This window comes from Hipposideros armiger, unplaced genomic scaffold (assembly GCF_001890085.2).
Source record: "Hipposideros armiger isolate ML-2016 unplaced genomic scaffold, ASM189008v1 scaffold_380, whole genome shotgun sequence".
In the NCBI taxonomy this organism is placed as follows: domain Eukaryota; kingdom Metazoa; phylum Chordata; class Mammalia; order Chiroptera; family Hipposideridae; genus Hipposideros; species Hipposideros armiger.
The window spans coordinates 1,630,009-1,647,673 of NW_017731730.1; the positions used below are offsets into that span (position 1 = coordinate 1,630,009).

General features: G+C 46.4%; 1 protein-coding gene across 1 annotated transcript in view; it reads left to right on the forward strand.

Annotated features, from left to right (window-relative positions):
* Nucleotides 1–496: 496 nt before the first annotated feature.
* The window catches only part of ENTPD3 (ectonucleoside triphosphate diphosphohydrolase 3), a 36,209-nt gene continuing 19,040 nt past the window's right edge, over nt 497–17,665 (forward strand). Inside the window, exons 1-4 of the mRNA XM_019662729.1 lie at nt 497–572; nt 1,377–1,428; nt 5,043–5,170; nt 12,610–12,727. Coding sequence (XP_019518274.1) covers nt 1,389–1,428; nt 5,043–5,170; nt 12,610–12,727 — 286 coding nt within the window. The 5' untranslated portion in view covers nt 497–572; nt 1,377–1,388. The remainder of the gene's footprint in view (nt 573–1,376; nt 1,429–5,042; nt 5,171–12,609; nt 12,728–17,665) is intronic.

Sequence of the window (17,665 nt, forward strand, 5' to 3'; positions counted from 1 at the left end):
AGAGGGGATGTGTCCGCATTACTTTGGGCTTTTGGCCCAGGTGACCCAGGAATCAGCCTGCCGCTTACTCACCTCACCCCCAACATTACAGGTGTTGACTGGCCTCCACTCCACGGAAAGCTGGGCACAGGGCCCACTTGTGCGCGCCCACGGAGTGCCCAGTCTCTGCTCTGCCCTCCCCCCCTTCCCCTCCACGTAGGCTTGGGGTGACAGTGGAGGAAACTAGAGGCGCGATCAAAAGGTTGTTGTCCTTGGCAGCTTTGGAAGAGGGAGGCAGGCAGTGGACACTTCCCCCACTTCCCTAGGTAGGCCCGGCGGGTTAGAGTGGGGGGCCGAGGCCTCGCAAGCCCCACCCGCTTTGTACTTTGGGTTCAGGTGATGGTGGAGAAAACTAGAAGTGGGAGGTGATGAGGGCTCAGCCGTGACCCGGCCAAGGGGGCGTTCCCCGGCCGCGGCTGCCCCGCCCCGCCCCGCCCCGCCTCCCGGGTGCCTCCGCAGTAGCTTGCTGCACGCTGGCCGCCTCCTGCCACTGCGGCAGCTCGGGTCGCCTTCCTCGGATCATCCGCGCACAGGTGAGGACAGCGGACCTGGCTCTCGAGCCGCCAAGGAAGGCTCGGGAACCTTCGTGAGGCTGAGAGCTGGAAAGGAAGGAAACGTAATCGGATTCCGCAGAGGTCCGGAAGGGGGGATCGATGGACGCGAGCCCCAAATCCTCGGGCGGCGGGGAGGTGTTGCCTACCATGCCCTGAGAGGGGAACGTGTCTTTACCCAGCGCCTCTGCGGGTCCGGAGATGCATTGGGTGCTGAGCTGCCTGTGGCTGCGTGGAGACTGGGGCCTCCCGAATCCTGGGGCGCTGGTTCCTGGGGGGGCCCCGACACCCCCTAGTAATTGTTTCCAGCCAGCAGCTAAAGATACCCCTCTGGGTCTTGAAAAGGGGGCCCCAGGCTCGCGGGCCACGACCACACACCGAAACCTTGCTTGCTGCTGTGCTTTGAAGCAAAGCCCTGCCTCAGCCCTTTCGTGCCTGTTAATAACAGGTGCAAGATTTGTTCTGCCCCGTGGTATTGCGGACAGGTGGGAAAGTATGCAGGGAAAGAGAGACTTATTTCTGATTTTTTTTTTCAGTTTAAAATTTCAGCAAACCCGTTCTTTGCCTTGTATTTGAGGAGGTGAGGAGGTGACACTAGAATTTAAGCCCCAGCTTTTGAGTCTATCACTGAAGTTCTACTAGGCTCACCTCCCCCTACCCCCCACCCCCTGCCCCGTGAGGTATCGATTTGTTAGAAGTGGGTTTGTGTTTTAACAGTGTGCAAGTTTTTTGAACACAGGTCAGGGACCATGGGCTAGTTGTCATTCTGTGTTCTTTCACCTGCAGCAGGAAGGAAAGATGTTCACTGTGCTGACCCGTCAACCTTGTGAGCAAGCAGGTGAGTGTCTCAGCAGGTGGCCAGCGTGATTTTGTCTAATGATGTGAGAATCCCAGCTCCACTCCAGTGTCTGATCCGTGTCCCCTGCCAATGACCGTTTAACCTCTTTGGTTTGAGACCCAGTTGCTCACCGCACATTCACCACAGGCATTCCCTCAGATAAAAGTAATGCTTTTCATCAAAGCTATGCTAAACAAGGACTAACTTGTATGTTTCACTTAAACGGTTTTTCCGGTTTGCATAATCCATGAATTTGGCCCATGTGGTTTCCCTTACCCAGCTGTGTCTAGAGTTTGCTTTACAATATTGTTGATTCTGTGATGAACTTTTAAAGTACTGTGCTTGGATCTTTCCTCTATTTCCATCCAAGTGTTGTTGCTGGCACAGCACCTGCAGCATCCCCCACTCCCCACCATGGGCCAGCCTTGTTACTGCTGATACTGCAGGCGCATGTACAGAATTCTCTCTCTCTCTCNAGGCGCATGTACAGAATTCTCTCTCTCTCTCACACACACACACACACACACACACACACACACACACACACACACACTTCCAAGCTTGCCCCGTCTGCCTGCTTCTGGAGCACATTTTGCAGTTGCTCAAGTGGAAGCCCAGAAGGTTCTGGCCCCTCCGCTCTCAGGTAGGCACTTTGTAATTATAGTGTTTGTCCAACCAGTGACAGCACAGCTGTAGGCGAGTCCCCTAAATGAATGAGTCCTGGTCTAATCCATTTTGCTTTGTGATAGGCTTTTCTGCTGGGTCAAGAGGTTTGCTTAAGGTAATCATAGCTTTTTACCTAAAAACTGCTGAAGCATGGCTGTGGAGGACTTAAGAGGCCAGCTGCATGGCTGCGGCCAGGAGGCTGCTTACATATCAGATGTTTTTAGCTGTGCCCCTAAATTGGGTATTCTTATCTTCCAAAGAATATGATTTTTAGGGGGTGATTTATACAAATCTTTTTTTTCTAAAGGAAAGTTGTACCTAAGGAGCTTTGATTTGATTTCCAGGCTTTTCCCAAAACACTTTAAAATTTTAACACATAAATTGTAACATCATACATACAAACTTGTTACGTTCCTTTTAACTTGGCAGATCAAGTCTGTGCTATGTCTTGCTGGGGGTGGGGTGGGGGGGGAGAATCCCTTAAACTGACAGTAACATGTGGATTCTTTAAAATTTGATAACAAAAGTTTGCTCCTGTGAATAAATTGCTTCCTGGCTGGCTCGTGTACTTTTATTGGGGATCACAGAAGAGTTATCTAGAACCCCTACAGAGGCTCTGAAGGTCAACTTCACGGTGATTATCCTCCTTCCAGTTGCTCTCACAAACGATGCTGCGATGAGTAGCTTTGTGTGTATCATTTTACACACGTGGGACTAGCTCTGTGGAATAAATTCCCAGAAGTAGGATTGTAAGTCAGACGATATACGTACACATTCGCAACTATTGTCAATCAATATTGACAAATTGCCCTCCGTTGATGCTATGTCAGTTTACAAATCCCAGTGACAAGGTAGGAAAATTAAGTTGTTCAGTGACCGCTTTTGACATCAGCACATGCCTGTGGCAGCATCTGTACTGCAGAGGGATCAGATAGGACAGAAAAAGTTGGTGATTCTGAGCCACTGAGATGAACTGCATGACTGGCTGCCCCGAAGAGTGAGTATTGAGATGGGATTGGATACCGGGGTTGAATCTAGTTCTGTCATGGTGGTATACACATGCCCTTTTCTCCTTCCAGGAAAATGTCTCCTGAAAGTAGCGAAGGAGTAAAGCATAGGTTATGATGATCTAAGAGTAAAGGTTCTGGAATAGGACAGGATCTACCCCATTTCTGTTCAATAGAACTTTCTGCAATGATGGACATGTTCTATCGCTGCCCTGTCCAATATGGTAGCCACTAGCCACGTGTGGTGATTGAACATTTGACATGTGGATAGTGAGACTGAGGGATTGAGTTTTTAATTTTATTTAATTTTGATTAATTTATATTTAAATACCCTATGGTGAGAGATATACTGGGATTCTCTGAATCCAGTGACCTTTCTGTTATGCTAGCGTTCATCGTATTTCAGCCATTTTGTGTCACCATTTATATGTATGCCATTATAGTCCTACCAAGACTATTATATAGTCAAATTTTAATTGACTGTCTTTTTATCTTTTTTTTAAAAATTAGGGATAATTTATACACAGTGAAATGGCTAGATCTTAAGTGGTGCACCTAAGCTGGGTATTCTTGCTTTCCAAAAGGATATGTTTTTAGGATAGGGGCAATTTATTAGAATCTTTTCTTTTTTTTTTTTTTTCAAGTGAAATCATACCTAAGGAACTGATTTACTTTGGTTTTCAGGTTTTTTCCCCTAAGGTCTTGGAAAGGTTTGATGAATTTTAACAAATGCATACACCCATATAACCCACAATCCTATTAAGATATAGAGTGTTTCCATTACCCCAGAAAGTGCCCAGGCATTCCTTGAATCCCTGTTCCCAACCGTGGCGCCATCACTGTTCAGACTTCTGTCACCTGCTGTTTTACTATTTCCTGTAAATGGAATCATTTCAATATAATGCCGTACTAGTTTCTTTCTTTTTAAAAATCTATTTGCTACTTCATCTACAAAATTTTCATTAGCCCACACTGGTATCTTAAGACTCAAGTAAAGGTCTGCCTGTAATCATTTAGTTAAGCAATGTTAGTTTAAATTTAATAAATAGACATACTTTATTTTTATATATTATGTATTATGTAATAAATAATGTAATTATAGATAATATAATTATCTCTACTCAGGTTATATATTTAGTTTAAGATTATTCATGTGCTTTGTTTTATTTTTTGCTTTTAAATGGGTAACTATAGTTTACATGTTATGATGAACATACAAATGCCGGAGATCACATGACCCATTTGGGAGGAAACACGTGGAGTGGGGTTTAGTTAGCCTTCGTCTGTGAAGATGTAGGTGAGACCTTATGCCTTCACTGTAGACACAGGAAAAATGACTGAGAGTGAGTTCTTATTGGGAATCCAAATGGTTTAGAAATTCAGACATGTCACCATTGGTTTGACAATAAATCACCATGTACTGAACTTTGAAGTAAACCGTAAAGATTCTAGCCAGGAGACACCTACAAAAAAATACACTAGTTAATTAAAAAAAATAAAGCCAATCATTGATTATATCTGAATTACAGTATTAACTTTTTATTTTATCTGAGATTATTTTTAAATAAAATATTATATTACCTGCTTTATTTTTTTTTGCTATAATCACCCCATATTTTCCGAATTTACATTGAAACACATGTTACTGTAAATCATCTCAGAGACAAGCGGTAATATGTGTAACACACTTTGGAAAATACCAGGAAGCTAAACCATGCATACCTTCCTGTAAATACTATTTTAATCCACTCTTTGGAAGAAAGATAAATGGGTGTTGGAGCCCAGGTGCTGCTCTGCCTTGAACTGTGTGGATCTCACTAAAGTCTCAGAGGAAGTGACTCATGCACAACAGTCATGCGCTCAGCCCATGGATTCAAAAAAGAAGGCCCGTGCTTTGTTCCTAATTTCCTCTCATGTATCTTCTGGGTCTTCCCATCTTAGGCCTCAAGGCCCTCTCTCGAACGCCAGCCATCATCGCCTTGGTGGTCTTGCTTCTGAGCGTTGTGGTGCTCGTGGCCATCACACTCATCCAGATTCACCAGAAAGAGGTCCTTCTACCTGGGCTGAAGGTAAGTGTGAGGGACTGGCATTGAAGGGAAGGAATGGGCTATATGACAGGGGTCGGCACACTGCGGCTCGTGAGCCACATGCGGCTCTTTGGAGGCGGCTGGCGAGCTGTAGTTTGCCGACCCCTGGGGCTATGATATCAATTATCCTAAAGCCACGAGTTAGAAGACTAGAAAAACCCTTTCCCCTGCATCCAGCCGGAGTCAGGAAGGGTGGTATAAGACCCAAAGGCGAATCTGGACATGCCAGGTCTGTGGTATTTGAGGCTACAGATTGATAGTGGCGATACCTTCTCCAAGGACTGTGTGCTCCTGCTTTGACTCCCGACTGTTGGAATCAAAGCTAGACTTTGTAGCCCATAATTACAGATGGCTACCAAAGATTTAGCAGTTTGTCTGTTCCCCCAGAGCACACAACGCTGATCATGAATGGAGATCAAGAGACCCAGGCTCCTTTTAGGGCCTAGCCTGGGTGAACAAAAGAACAAGGACTTGAAAAGATCTCCTTCAGCTATATTTGTGCTACTTCTGTTGGGGCTAGAAATGAGCCAAGATCCCCCTGACTTCCCCCCACCTCGCCCCTCCCCGCCAATTACTCAGGACTTTATGTTCAGTTCCAGAGCCCTCTCTCAGCCCTTGATAAGTCCATCCCCAAATGGCCCCTTTGGCGATCTCTGGTAAGATGAGAATCATATATATCACCCCAGTCTTGGCTGTAAGGATGACGGGAGGTGGTCCCACGACGGACTGTCACATGAAAGGTGAAGAGAGAGTCAGTGAGTCCTTCAATCATTTTGGGTGAGGTCAGCAAACTTTTTCTGTAAAGGGCCAAATAGTACATAGTTTAGGCTTTGAGGGCCATTTATAGTCTCTGTTGCACATAGCTTCTTTTGTTTTTGTTTTTGTCTTCTGACTCTTCAAAAATGTAAAAACCTTTCTTAGCTGGAGAGCCATAGGGGCCAAGCAATTGAACTAGGTTGTTTGAATCCCACTTAGCATTTACACTTGACTTCAGGAGTCCTATCTACATCTTCCTGTTCTCCGTGACTGTGTAACGGCTGTATTTGAAATAGAAGTTTTTCAAAGATAAGAGACTACTATTGCCTTGGCTCTGTGGCTACGTTTGACCTACCATCCTGAGACCACTTTTCTGTAGGATGAAAGTAAAATCTCCTTCAGATGATGGCATTTAATTCCTGGACAGGACATTTTACTGAAGAATCTCAACTCCATGAACAACATGAATAAAAAAGAAACCTTATGTAACTCTCCAATCATAAGAAGGAAACAAATTATCTAGTGGTCCAAGGACATTAGCTAAGGCCCCAAGCTCCTAAGTTCCAGGCGCTGCCTTCTCCTATAAACTATATACAATCTGGACGGCAGCTAAGAGTAATTGCAACCTCCCTGCATTTTGTATCCTGCGCTTCAGTTTACTTTTGCCTGAATTTTCTCATTCACGGGGATACCCCGTTTTGGACTGGGACCACCGTTTCGCAAGCGAGAAAACAGAGGTTTGGCCCATGGATAGCAGAGACAGAACTGGATACCAGTCCCTTCTGTTCCCAAGGCCGGCTACCTTCCACCTTCAGTTACCTCCCACCTCCCCTGGTCCTGAGCTCTGAATGGGGAGCCCAGGAGAAGGCATTGCCCTGTGATAGGAGAATGAATGCTCCTTTGCGTGGGAGGGGAGGCGGAGGGGGGGGGATGGGGAGGGTGCAGATACAGGAAGGTGTGTTGAACTGGGGGAGGGAAGTTCCCCCGGGTTGGGAGGAAGGCTAGTACTACTAGACCCCAGCAACTGGGGCCCCATATTTCAGAGGGACCAGCTCTAGCTGCACTCCAGATTTACCTCCCTCAACGGGACAAGAGAATGTGCCCACCCAGTGCCATGCCCCCTCTTCTAGAACGTGCTGTGGTGCCTGGGACCCCAGAATCCAGGCTCCGAGTGGGCCTCCTCCTGAGGTCCAACCTTGCCACTGGCCTGCTTTCCAGGAGTGTAGACAGAGTGTGGATGTGGGGTCTGAGCTGTCCCACCTTCTACAGTGAACATACAGAGGCACAAGGCTCTTCACTCTGTGGAATTGTCACAGGTGGGAAGAGGATGGGGGAGTTGGGCGGGCAGGGCAAAAGCCTTCATTTATAAAATTTTCCCTCAGGCCCCACAAAAGTTAGGCATGGCTTGGTGAGGGCCGTTGCCACTTGCTGGCTTCCACTTGTTCTGGGAGATTAGAGGTAAGTCCTCTGTTCATACTGGAGAGGCATGCAGGAGTTAGATAGAAGAATAGAAGAGTAAATGGAGTAAAATAGATCCCGGGGCATATGGAGGGCACCGTTGAAGGAGGGGACCGCACATGTTTAATGCGACTGTCTCAGGTGGGTCCCCCTAGTCAAAGATGTGGGTGCAAATAGGTCATCGTGGAATGGCCCCAGGAAGCACTAGCGTGGGATAGGGAAGCGAGACAGGAGGGAAGGCAGCTTCTGCAGGGCCTGTTACCCAGCAGGTTACCAGTGTGGGCACCTGGGGCTCAGCCCTGTTGGGGAGGCCAGGGAGTCAGTGCGGAACTCACCACAGGCTTGTCCCCACCAGGGGGCCTCCCAGCCATCCCACTCCAGAGCGTGTTGACACACCAGCTTCCATCAGCCATCGGTTGAGAGGCGGTTTCCTGGGGAGCGTTAACTCGCTAGTATTTCTGGCATGTCATGTGCTCAGGTTGGCTCAGGCCACTAGAGGAAATCTTCAGGCAGGTGAAAAGTGCATGGCTGGACATGATGGTGGTCAGGTCTGAGGGGCTGTGGGCAGGGAGCCCTCAGTGACTGTTCCAAGTAGATAGAGTTATTATTAACCCCATTTTGCAGATGAGGAAACAGAAAAACAGAAAGAGCAAAGTTTCCCACGGTTCTACAGATACAGAGTGAAAATAGCAGAACTGGCCTAGCAGAGAACATTGGCCTTAAGCAAGGGCCTGGAGGGACCAGAAGACACACCCTCACTAATTCACAGACAGTTCAAAGCAGGGATTTTTAATCTCTTCAGAGTCTTGCCGTCAGGCCCCAGGCACAGTTGTCGGGGACAGGAAGTTGTATGACATTGGAATATTGGCTCAGAAGGCCCAATCTGCTTAATTGAGTGGATTACATGTGAGAAAAAACGGATGCTCTGCACCAGCTGAACCATGAGCAGAATGACAGCCTTGGAAGAGAACATTCCACATGCAGCTTTTCTCAGGGTCTTGAGACGGCTTTCCTTTGGCAGTGTGTGGGGAGGGTGGCTGTGGGGATGAAGTTGAATGAATATGAGGGCTTTTTAACTGTCGTGTTTATTTTCATATCATGAGCCCTGTTTTGTTTTTGCGTGCACCTGACAGTTGGCTACGAGGAACCAGACCCACTATGGCCTATCTTGGGGGGCGGTGGGGGGGGGGGTTGGAGCGCTAGAATGTTCCTCAAGACCCTCATGAAAGGTCATGATATCTGGCAATTAAATCCACCTTTGGCTTACCTGACCTTGGTTGATCTGAATTCAAGAGCAGGACTATTAAAACTTAGTCGAGGGTGAAAATGTCCCCAGTCCCTTATTCATTGTTACCGGTCTGACCTGCTCTACCAGCTTGAAGAGTAAATATGATGGCATCGCTTTTATTTTTCACTCAGGCCCCCACCTGTTATTTTATCATTAAGTCCAATACCTTCCAATACCTTCCTGCTCAGGCCCCACCGTCCCCGCCTCCAATCACTAATAGTCCAGAAGCCCAGGAGTTTCTCAGTCCAATATGATCAATACCCCAATGCCGTTGCCTCTTGCAGCCATCTGTCACTGTTGAAGAGGGGCCTGTGGAGTCTCAGGGTTTCAGGGGCCAGGCTTTTCCTGCTGTGACTTGTTCAGGTCACATCGGTTCCCCATGTGGGGAAACTCCCCCATGCTTGGCCATGACTCTCCAAAGCACGACCCCTGGGCCAGCCCAAGTTGAAACCATTCCCTGCTAACCTTCGTCAAGCATGGATGACCAGCCGGGGTCTCTGGTACCACTTGGCCCACCCAGGGCTCCCCTTGAAGAGTGAGAGTTGGATAATTGGTTTCTTCCTTTCCAGGGGGCTCCTTATTCAAGTAGCTCCACCTCCCCTCCAGCCAGATCGGCACACCACTGAACTAAGAGTTTGCTTTCCAGAGACTTTTTGTCTGAACAAAGTCTGCCAGGCTGACACCTTATTTACTAAACAGTGACTCCGTTAGACCTGGTTTCCTTGGAACTCAGCAAAAGTGCAGGGACTATGAATACAGGCTGTTAGACCCAGGCTTGACCCCAAGTCTGTGATCTTGGGTAGTTACTTACCTCTGTGAACCTCAGTTTCCTCATCTATCAAGTGGGGATGATGATAACATCTGCTTTATAAATGTAATAATACTAAAGCACTTTGTGCAATGCCTGGCATATTAAAGTAGTAAATGTTTATTACTACTATTCTTATTATTATAGTAATAGTGATGATCATGATGATGATGATGATAAACAAATCTAAGAAAGCTGATCTTATTACCTTTGCTTTTGTCAGAAGCTCATAGTGCTCTTAAGTTTTGGACCATGGGGTTCAGATGGAAGACTGTTTACTTTTGGTTAACCCTCTGAGTGTGTCTTCAGTTCCGTATTCAAGCCATGTGTGTTTGTTTTCTTCTCACACTGTGTTAGAGGGTGACTTACTGCTTCTCATTCTAAAATCACCCACCTAGCTGAACTGAATGAAATTCACTCTTTCCTCTCCGTCCCTCCATGAACCCCAATGAGTTCCACTGATCTAGGCAAACGAGCTCTGAAAACCGGTTAAAAATCTATTTGTCCACTTTTGAAAATGTCAGTGAATGGTGGTGAAGGTAGCGTTGGGCCTCAAGGCTGGCTCCTGTCAGCACATTGTCAGGTGCCGGGAGGGCTGCCACCTCTCCAGGCTCACAGAGCAGAGTCTCTGGCTGCCTCTCACCCTGGTGAAAACTGGACTCCAGCTGGAGACACAAATGAGAATGGACAGTCTTCCTTCTTTCTGGCCTTGACCCAGCAGCCCAGGGCTTCACACACAGGGGAAATGCATGCTTTGTGAAGGAACGGAATAAAGATTGGGGGAAAGGCAGGTACCCTCTAGAGTTGTTGTCTCCTTATCCCCGCTCTTCCTATTTTATGAGCATCACCAGGCACAGAGGGAACCATGGACACGTGTTGATCATGTCAGTAGCTGGAGGGAGGAAAAAAAGCCAGTGGATAATGTGGTGGCTCAGACTTCTTGATGCCTGGGTTCCTTCTTGCCTTCAGTTTCGACCTGTACTTTAATCTCACATGAGCCTCTGCCTGGAGTGGGTTGGGAACAAAACCTCCCTTATTCGCCAGGGGAGGTGTCGTGTCAGGATCCCAACCAACATTTATCAGAGTGAAAGGCTGGGATTAAGAGGCCGTCCAAGTTCAAATACCAATGAACACAGGATGTTCTATCTCCTATCATGGAGAAGCTGTGATTCAGGAGCTGCAGCAGCATGTTTATATTTGGTTCCGTATCAAATGAAGCAAGACCTTGTGATTGTAAAAAGTTGGAACCTCTTAAATGTCTAGAATCAGGGATTTGATGAAATAAATTATTGTACATCTCACAGTGGATGCGATGAATGTGTTGAAAATGGTGCTATCAGTCGGTTTTTACTGGTAGGGCAAGATGTTTATGACATAATTTTAAGTATGAAAAAAGCATCGGAAAAGCTACGTATGCAATGTGGTCCTGTGTTGAATTAAAAACATATGTCTAGGGCCGGCCGAGTGGCTCAGTTGGTTAAGAGCTTGCTCAAGAGTGTGAACTCTGAGCAACAGCAATTCGAGTCCCGGCCCGAGCTGAGCAGCCGCTGAGCTGCCAACAGGTAGCAGGATGGCTCAGCTAAAAACAAAACAAAACAAAACAAAAAAAACCAAAAAACATATGTCTAAATATGTATGTATATATGCAGCTGTATGCACTGAAGACGGTTAGAAAAGATACATAACAGGTGTGAAAACAATAGATTTGAGGGGATATTATTTACTTTTACTTTCCTTTTTTTCTTGCTTTGTGACCTGGTTTATTTTGCTTTACTGATTTTTCTGCATATGATAATAGCCTGTATTTAGTGAGCAGCCACTACGCATAAGGCATATGCTCTTCTCTTTGCTTCTGAAAGGAAGTTGTCCCCAGAGAGGTTAGGCCTCTTACCCAGGGTCATGAAAGCAAGAATCCATCATCCAAGTCCACCTGCTTCCAGACCCCTACTTTATCTTCCTCCCTGGGACAATCTAGGCTGACCCACGTTGCCACACAGAAACCTCTGCTGCCCTGGACTGCCTCGAGGCCCAGCCGGATGCTGGCCTGGGTCAGCATTACACATTCTGATTCCCACTGGCTCCTAACATATGCTCTCCCTGGTCAGGCTTGGTCCAGGGCCTGGGCTGGGCCACACCTTCAGGTGAGGCTCTCTGGTGCCTGCCTCGATCTGGGAAAGATGGCCTGGGACTCCCAGGCTCCTGTCCTGTGCACAGCCAGTCCCATCCCTGCCCTGGCAACACCCTTTTGTCCATTTGTTACCAAAGCAGGACAACATGTCAACATTGGTTTGTCTTTGGGTTTTCCCCTCCTTAATTATGAATGCTTTAATTCTGAGGGCTGATGCAGACACTAATGTTTCTCTGCTGTGTGAGCACGTCTTACCTGTAGCTTTGTTTGGGTTATTTATTCCAAGGCTGATAGGCCTTGGAGTTTGGAGAATAGAGGGCAGCAGGTGACTATTCATTTCCTTTCTGAGACCCAGGTGGCTTCTGTCCCCCCACCCCCAACCCCCACCTCAGTGGTCTGGATGAGGGGGACCTGTCTTTCTTTGTATGCAAGATCTTTGGAATACTAATTTCACCCATGGCTGCATATTAGAATCTCCAAGGGAGCTTTGAAAACTGTTGATGCCTGGGTCCACTCCCAGAGATCCTGATTGAATGGGTCCGGGGTACAGCTTTGGCATTGGGAGTTTCAAAAGTTCCCCATTCTAATTTGTGGCCAAGGCTGAGAACTATGCCCTAGAACACCTGACCCACCTCGCCTGACCCCATCCCCCACAGTCCAAGGAGACAACATTGGTTTGGAGAAAATAGTTTTTTCTTCTTGGTCAGCCCCTACCTAAGCAAAGCGGTGTGCATTAAGCTCTTGGGAGTACAGGAATACCTTGGTTTGCGAGCATAATTCATTCTGGAAACAAACTACTTGTATTGCGAGACATCACTCGTTTACCACGTTAAAATGTATTAGAAATGTTTGCTCGTCTTGCGGAACACGTTACTCGCAATCCAAGGCTTTACTGTATTTGGTGTTCTCAGTCGCCACTGGGGAAAGGGGTCCTCAGAGAGGCCCAGCCCATTTCTGACGCTCCCTTTTTCCCTTTTATTCAGTATGGAATCGTGCTCGACGCCGGATCTTCCAGGACCACAGTCTACGTGTATCAGTGGCCAGCGGAGAAGGAGAATAACACTGGAGTGGTCAGTCAAACCTGCAAATGTAATGTGAAAGGTAAGGCCCAGAGTGAGTCTGGGAGGCCCAAAGGGAAGTAAGGTAGTGCCCTAATGTTCCTTGGGGGCCTTGAGGGGTCCTGAGAAGCTGCCTGGACTGGATGTCAGAAAACTATGAGATCTTATGCTAGTGCTACTATTTATCAGTACACTTTGGGCCAGTCACTTCCCTTCTCTGCAGAACATGGTGGGGGTGAGGGGGTGTGGAGGGGATGTGTCAAGAACTGTGTATAATCTGAGAGTTGACCCTGCCCCTCTCTCCTGGATGCCTGGTGGAAGACACAAGACTATCGGGTCCGAAACGAAGGGTCGTTTATTACGCAAGAACAGGAGCCAGAGTATTAGCGTTTTCTTCTGCTGCTTCTCTGAGCCCCAGTTTGCACGGGATGTTGTAAAAAGGGCCAGGTAGTACCTGCTCACACAGTGGGTTGTATTACAGAAGAGAAACCAGAGATTAGAGAATCTGAAACATTTATAAAGGGCACCGAGCTTGCCTGCCTTTTGCTCCGGGGTGAAACCTGTCTCTGCCTTCTGAGCCTGTTCGCTGTGCTAACATCCTTGAGAAAATAATCCAGAACAAAGGCAGTCAGCACCTCTGCTCATGAAACATGCGGAAACATGAGAGACTCATGGAAAATTATCTTCCAACCGGTGTATGTGGGCGGGGGAGAGATGGGGTGGAGGGAGATGGGTGATACATAAACAAATAGGCATGGCTCTGTAGTAAAGCTTTAGTTATAGACCCTGAAATTTTGAATTTTATATAATTCTCACAAGTCACAAGATACTATTCTTTTAATTCCTCTTCCCACCATTTTAAAACGTAAAAGCTACCTCAGCTCACAGGCTGCACAAGAAAAGGGAGCAACCTGGATTTGACCCATGAGCTGCCAACCCCTGAAATAGAACGTTATCAGCACTTTTAACCACCCTCCAGGCAACTCCCTGTCTCCCCCACAATATATCCTGAGTTTTATATTAACTGTTTCCTTGTTTTTCTTTATAGTTTTTTTTTGTGTGTGGGTAGTTTCTCCTCTTTTTGAAAACGGAATCAAATACATAGTTATATAAATGGAATCAAACATTCATCTTCTGCAATTTGCTTTCTTCTCTACCATTGGGTTTTAAGATTCATCTATGTTGATATGAGTAGGAGTTGCTCATTCATTTTTCCTGTTGATGGGCGTTTGTATTTCCCTGGTAATTAATAAGGTTGAGTATCTTTTCATATACAGAGGGTGCCAAAAAAATGTAGGCACGTTTGAAGAAAGGATAAAACTCTAATTGAATTAAATTGTAATAGTCAATATATACTGATAGCAAAAGATGAATACAAGTCATGTTTGACTTCTGCCATTGCAAAAGGTGCTCAAAGTGGTTACCACCAGCATCCAGACTCTTCGGATTACGGCGAACTACTGCTTGAGCATAGATAACATCTCTTAAAATGTGTATACATTTTTTTTTGGCACCCCCGGTATTTATGACCATTTCTGTTTTCTGTGAAGTATCTGTTCATATCTTTTGCTCATTTTTCTACTGAGTTGCTTGACTTTTTCTTACTCATTGCAATCCTTTACATAGACTCTAAATATGAATGCCTTTCTGGTGTTAATACTATATTGTTGCTACTGTCCTCTCACAGTTTATGGTTTGTCTTTTTAGTGTCTTCATGATATCTTTTGATGAATAGAAATTCTTAATTTTTATGTAGGTGCAATTGCCAGTCTTCTTCTTTGTGGTTTGCTCTTTTGTATATTTTATTTAAGAAATTCTTCGCTACCCTGTGCTCATAAAGATTTTCTTCTATCAAAAGTTTTATAATTTTGCCTTTTACAATGAAGCTTTAGTCTCTGTAATCAAGCCCAGTTAGCGAGTGTGTGTCTGCGTTAGCCTTTTTTTAAGTCAGTCTCTTTATATAGTCAACAGTAGTGTAACTTTGTATGGTGACAGATGGTTATAGACTTAGTGTGGTGATCATATCTTAAGATCTAGAAATGTTGAATCGCTATGTTATATACCTGAGACTAATATAGTATTATATGCCAACTACTTTAATAAAAATAATAGCAACAACAAAAGCCAGTCTCTTCAGAACATTATGACCTTTGAGTTGGCCTGGAGCTTCCCAACCAGTGTGTCCTGAATGGGTTACAGGTGTGCCCACAGGACAACAGGTTAGAGGCCCTGGACTAGTCCTCCCGGCCTCAAGCAGCTCCTTCATTTCTCTCAATGAGCTGCCCAAATATTCTAAGTTCTGGGAGGTCATGGTGTTGAAAAAGTTGAGAAGCAGAGTTAGCTTTTCCCAGGAGTCTTCTGTGGACAGCCAGGGTGAGTTCTGGTCACCTGCTCCCCATGGAGGGCGAGCTAGAGCTCGCCTACCCTGGTGCACAGGTATCACAGATTAGGTTTTCTAGAAGATGTTGAGACAGTTTGGGATGCAAGGGAGTTCCTAGAGATCCACAACTGTGGGTGGAGAGAGGAAGGGGAAGGATTGGACAGAAGGAGATGTTAAACTGCAACACAGGCCTGACAAAGCTTCAGCCAATCAGAGTTATGCTTTATTGGGTTGAGATGGCCTGAAATGGCTGGGCTGTGATACCTCTGTCACCTTCAGTCGTTGGATGTTGTCATCCTGGGAAGAACAAGGCATTGAGCAAGGCAGCTCTCTGTAGCTGCGGCAAACCCTAAAGTTGCTGACAGCTGGGCATCTGCGTGGCCCTTCTCTGGGCTCATCACAACGGGAGACTTGGAACTTTCTGAGCGCCACTTGCACTGTTGTCCACAAGACACAGGCAGCAGCAGCCTTGCTGTGACCTCAGCTAGAGACCCCATCTCTGCTCTCCTAACTTCCGAGTCATTTCCTCACCTCCAAGCGTGAAAAAGGGCAGCAGGATTCTTGTGTAGAAAAGAGAGACCACCCATCTCAAGAAAAGAGAGGATAGTGTAGCATAGTGATTCGCCTTACCCCTGTGAGAGTCCTGGGTGTCATCTCACCTCTCTGCGTCTTGACCCCCTCATCCCTAAAATATAAAGCATTATAATCGTTATACCTCCCCCATGCGAATGATTTGAAGATTAGATGAAATGACATAATATATGTAAAGCAGGTAGCAAATGCCTGGCATACAGTAAGTGCTCAATAAGTGTTCGCTGTTATTATTCATAAGGCACCACACTTTAGAGCTCCTGGTGGATATTCTTGCCAAAAGGTTACTCTGTCCCATAGTTATCAGCTTTATTTAGACTCGGAAAGCAATTCAGCCAAGTCAGTCTTGATGGCCCTCTAACCGTAGGGACAGATGGGACTTTCATGAGGAAGACAGGCAGCCTCCCAGGGGCAGGGGCCCTTGGCCCACCCAGCATGTGATTTAGGGGAGGGGCAGGGTCATGGAGCCCACACCGCATCCATAAATGGATCTCCCCTTCTTTGATCACAGTGGCCTCGGGGATCCATGTATACTCAGAATGACCAAAAGACCACAAACTAAGGCTTAATTACAGAGCTGAAGTTTGGTAAGTGTCATCCCTTCGAAGACATGTTGCTTGTACAGGGATAATTTAGGGGTTTCTGGTTTCTCAGTTACAAATTTCCCCAGGACTCCCCTGCCTTAGCCAGCCTGAGGTGGTGGTGAATGCTTGCTTGCCCAGTAGTGTTCCTGAACGGCTAGGCCCTCAGAAATGTATTTCTCAGGGGTTCCCTGGTGAGTATCGGTCCTTGGTTGCTGTACTTTTCCGTGAGTTGACTGGATGCTGTCTTTGCTGCTGGTCCCCGGGCTGGTGTCTGTAGCTCCGGCCATTCCCTGGAGAGGACTGGTTCCTGTTGTCACTCCTGTCTTTTGCAGTGTGCCATGCTCATGCCTGCTGCTGCCTTCTCCCATAAGGGACCTTATGGGAAACCAGTTCTTAAAAATTCTTTGAACTCCCCTGGAGACTAAGCTTAGCCATCTATCTCCTCCACTAAAATACCTTTAAGAGTTGCTCCAGGGACCAGCCACTACAATGTTGAAAGCATCCTTGGTTCAGGCACGTATCATGCTTCCGTCCCACCTTGAGTAAGTTTTGTGCCATCTGCCCAACCCTCCATCCCCCGATTGCAATAGCAGTTTTAACTCTCTGTTCTTGGGGTTGGGAATCCCAATATCCCACGAGCCTATAAACCCAATCTTCTTTTTCCTCTAGGAGGCTTAAGGGACCTTATGCAAATTGGGCCCCCAGGTGACATGCTCAGATAATTCCAATGTCGACATTCTAGCAAGGCTCCTAACCGGTCCCTATCCAGAGACCAGCTCTAGCAGAATATAGTTTGTTTGCACCAGATCGGACATGTTTGATTGTCAGGACTGGGGTTGGTGGTACTGCTGGCATCTAGTGGTAGAGGACAGGGATGCAGCTAAATGTTGCACAACGCACAAGACAGCCTCCACAACAAGGAATTGTCCTCTGGACCAAAATGTCAGTACTAGTCTCAAGGTTGAGAAACTCTGATTTAGAATGGTTCTGGGGAAAACAGTGGGAAGTGCTCAGATCTGAGAGGTGTTTTGAAAGGAGAGCCAACAAGATGTTATGATAGAGTCACTGTGAGGCATCTAGGTTGATGGTGCCTGAGCATCACTTCTGACCTGGGTAACTGTGTGCGTGACGTGACGGTACCATTTCCTGAGCGTGGGAGTACTGGGAGTAGAGGACTGGGGGGCATGGCAGGGGATTAAGGAATTTGGTTTTAGACATATTAAGTTAGAGATGCCTATAAGTCAGGGGCTGGCAAATTTTTTTCTGTAAAGAGTTAGATGATAAGTATTTTTTACTTGTTGGCCATATGGTCTCTGTCGTAAGTATTTACCTCTGCTACTTTAGCATGAAAGCAGCCATAGACAATATGCAGGCAAATTAGCATGTATGTATTTCAAGAAAGCTTTATTTCTGGACACTGTATATG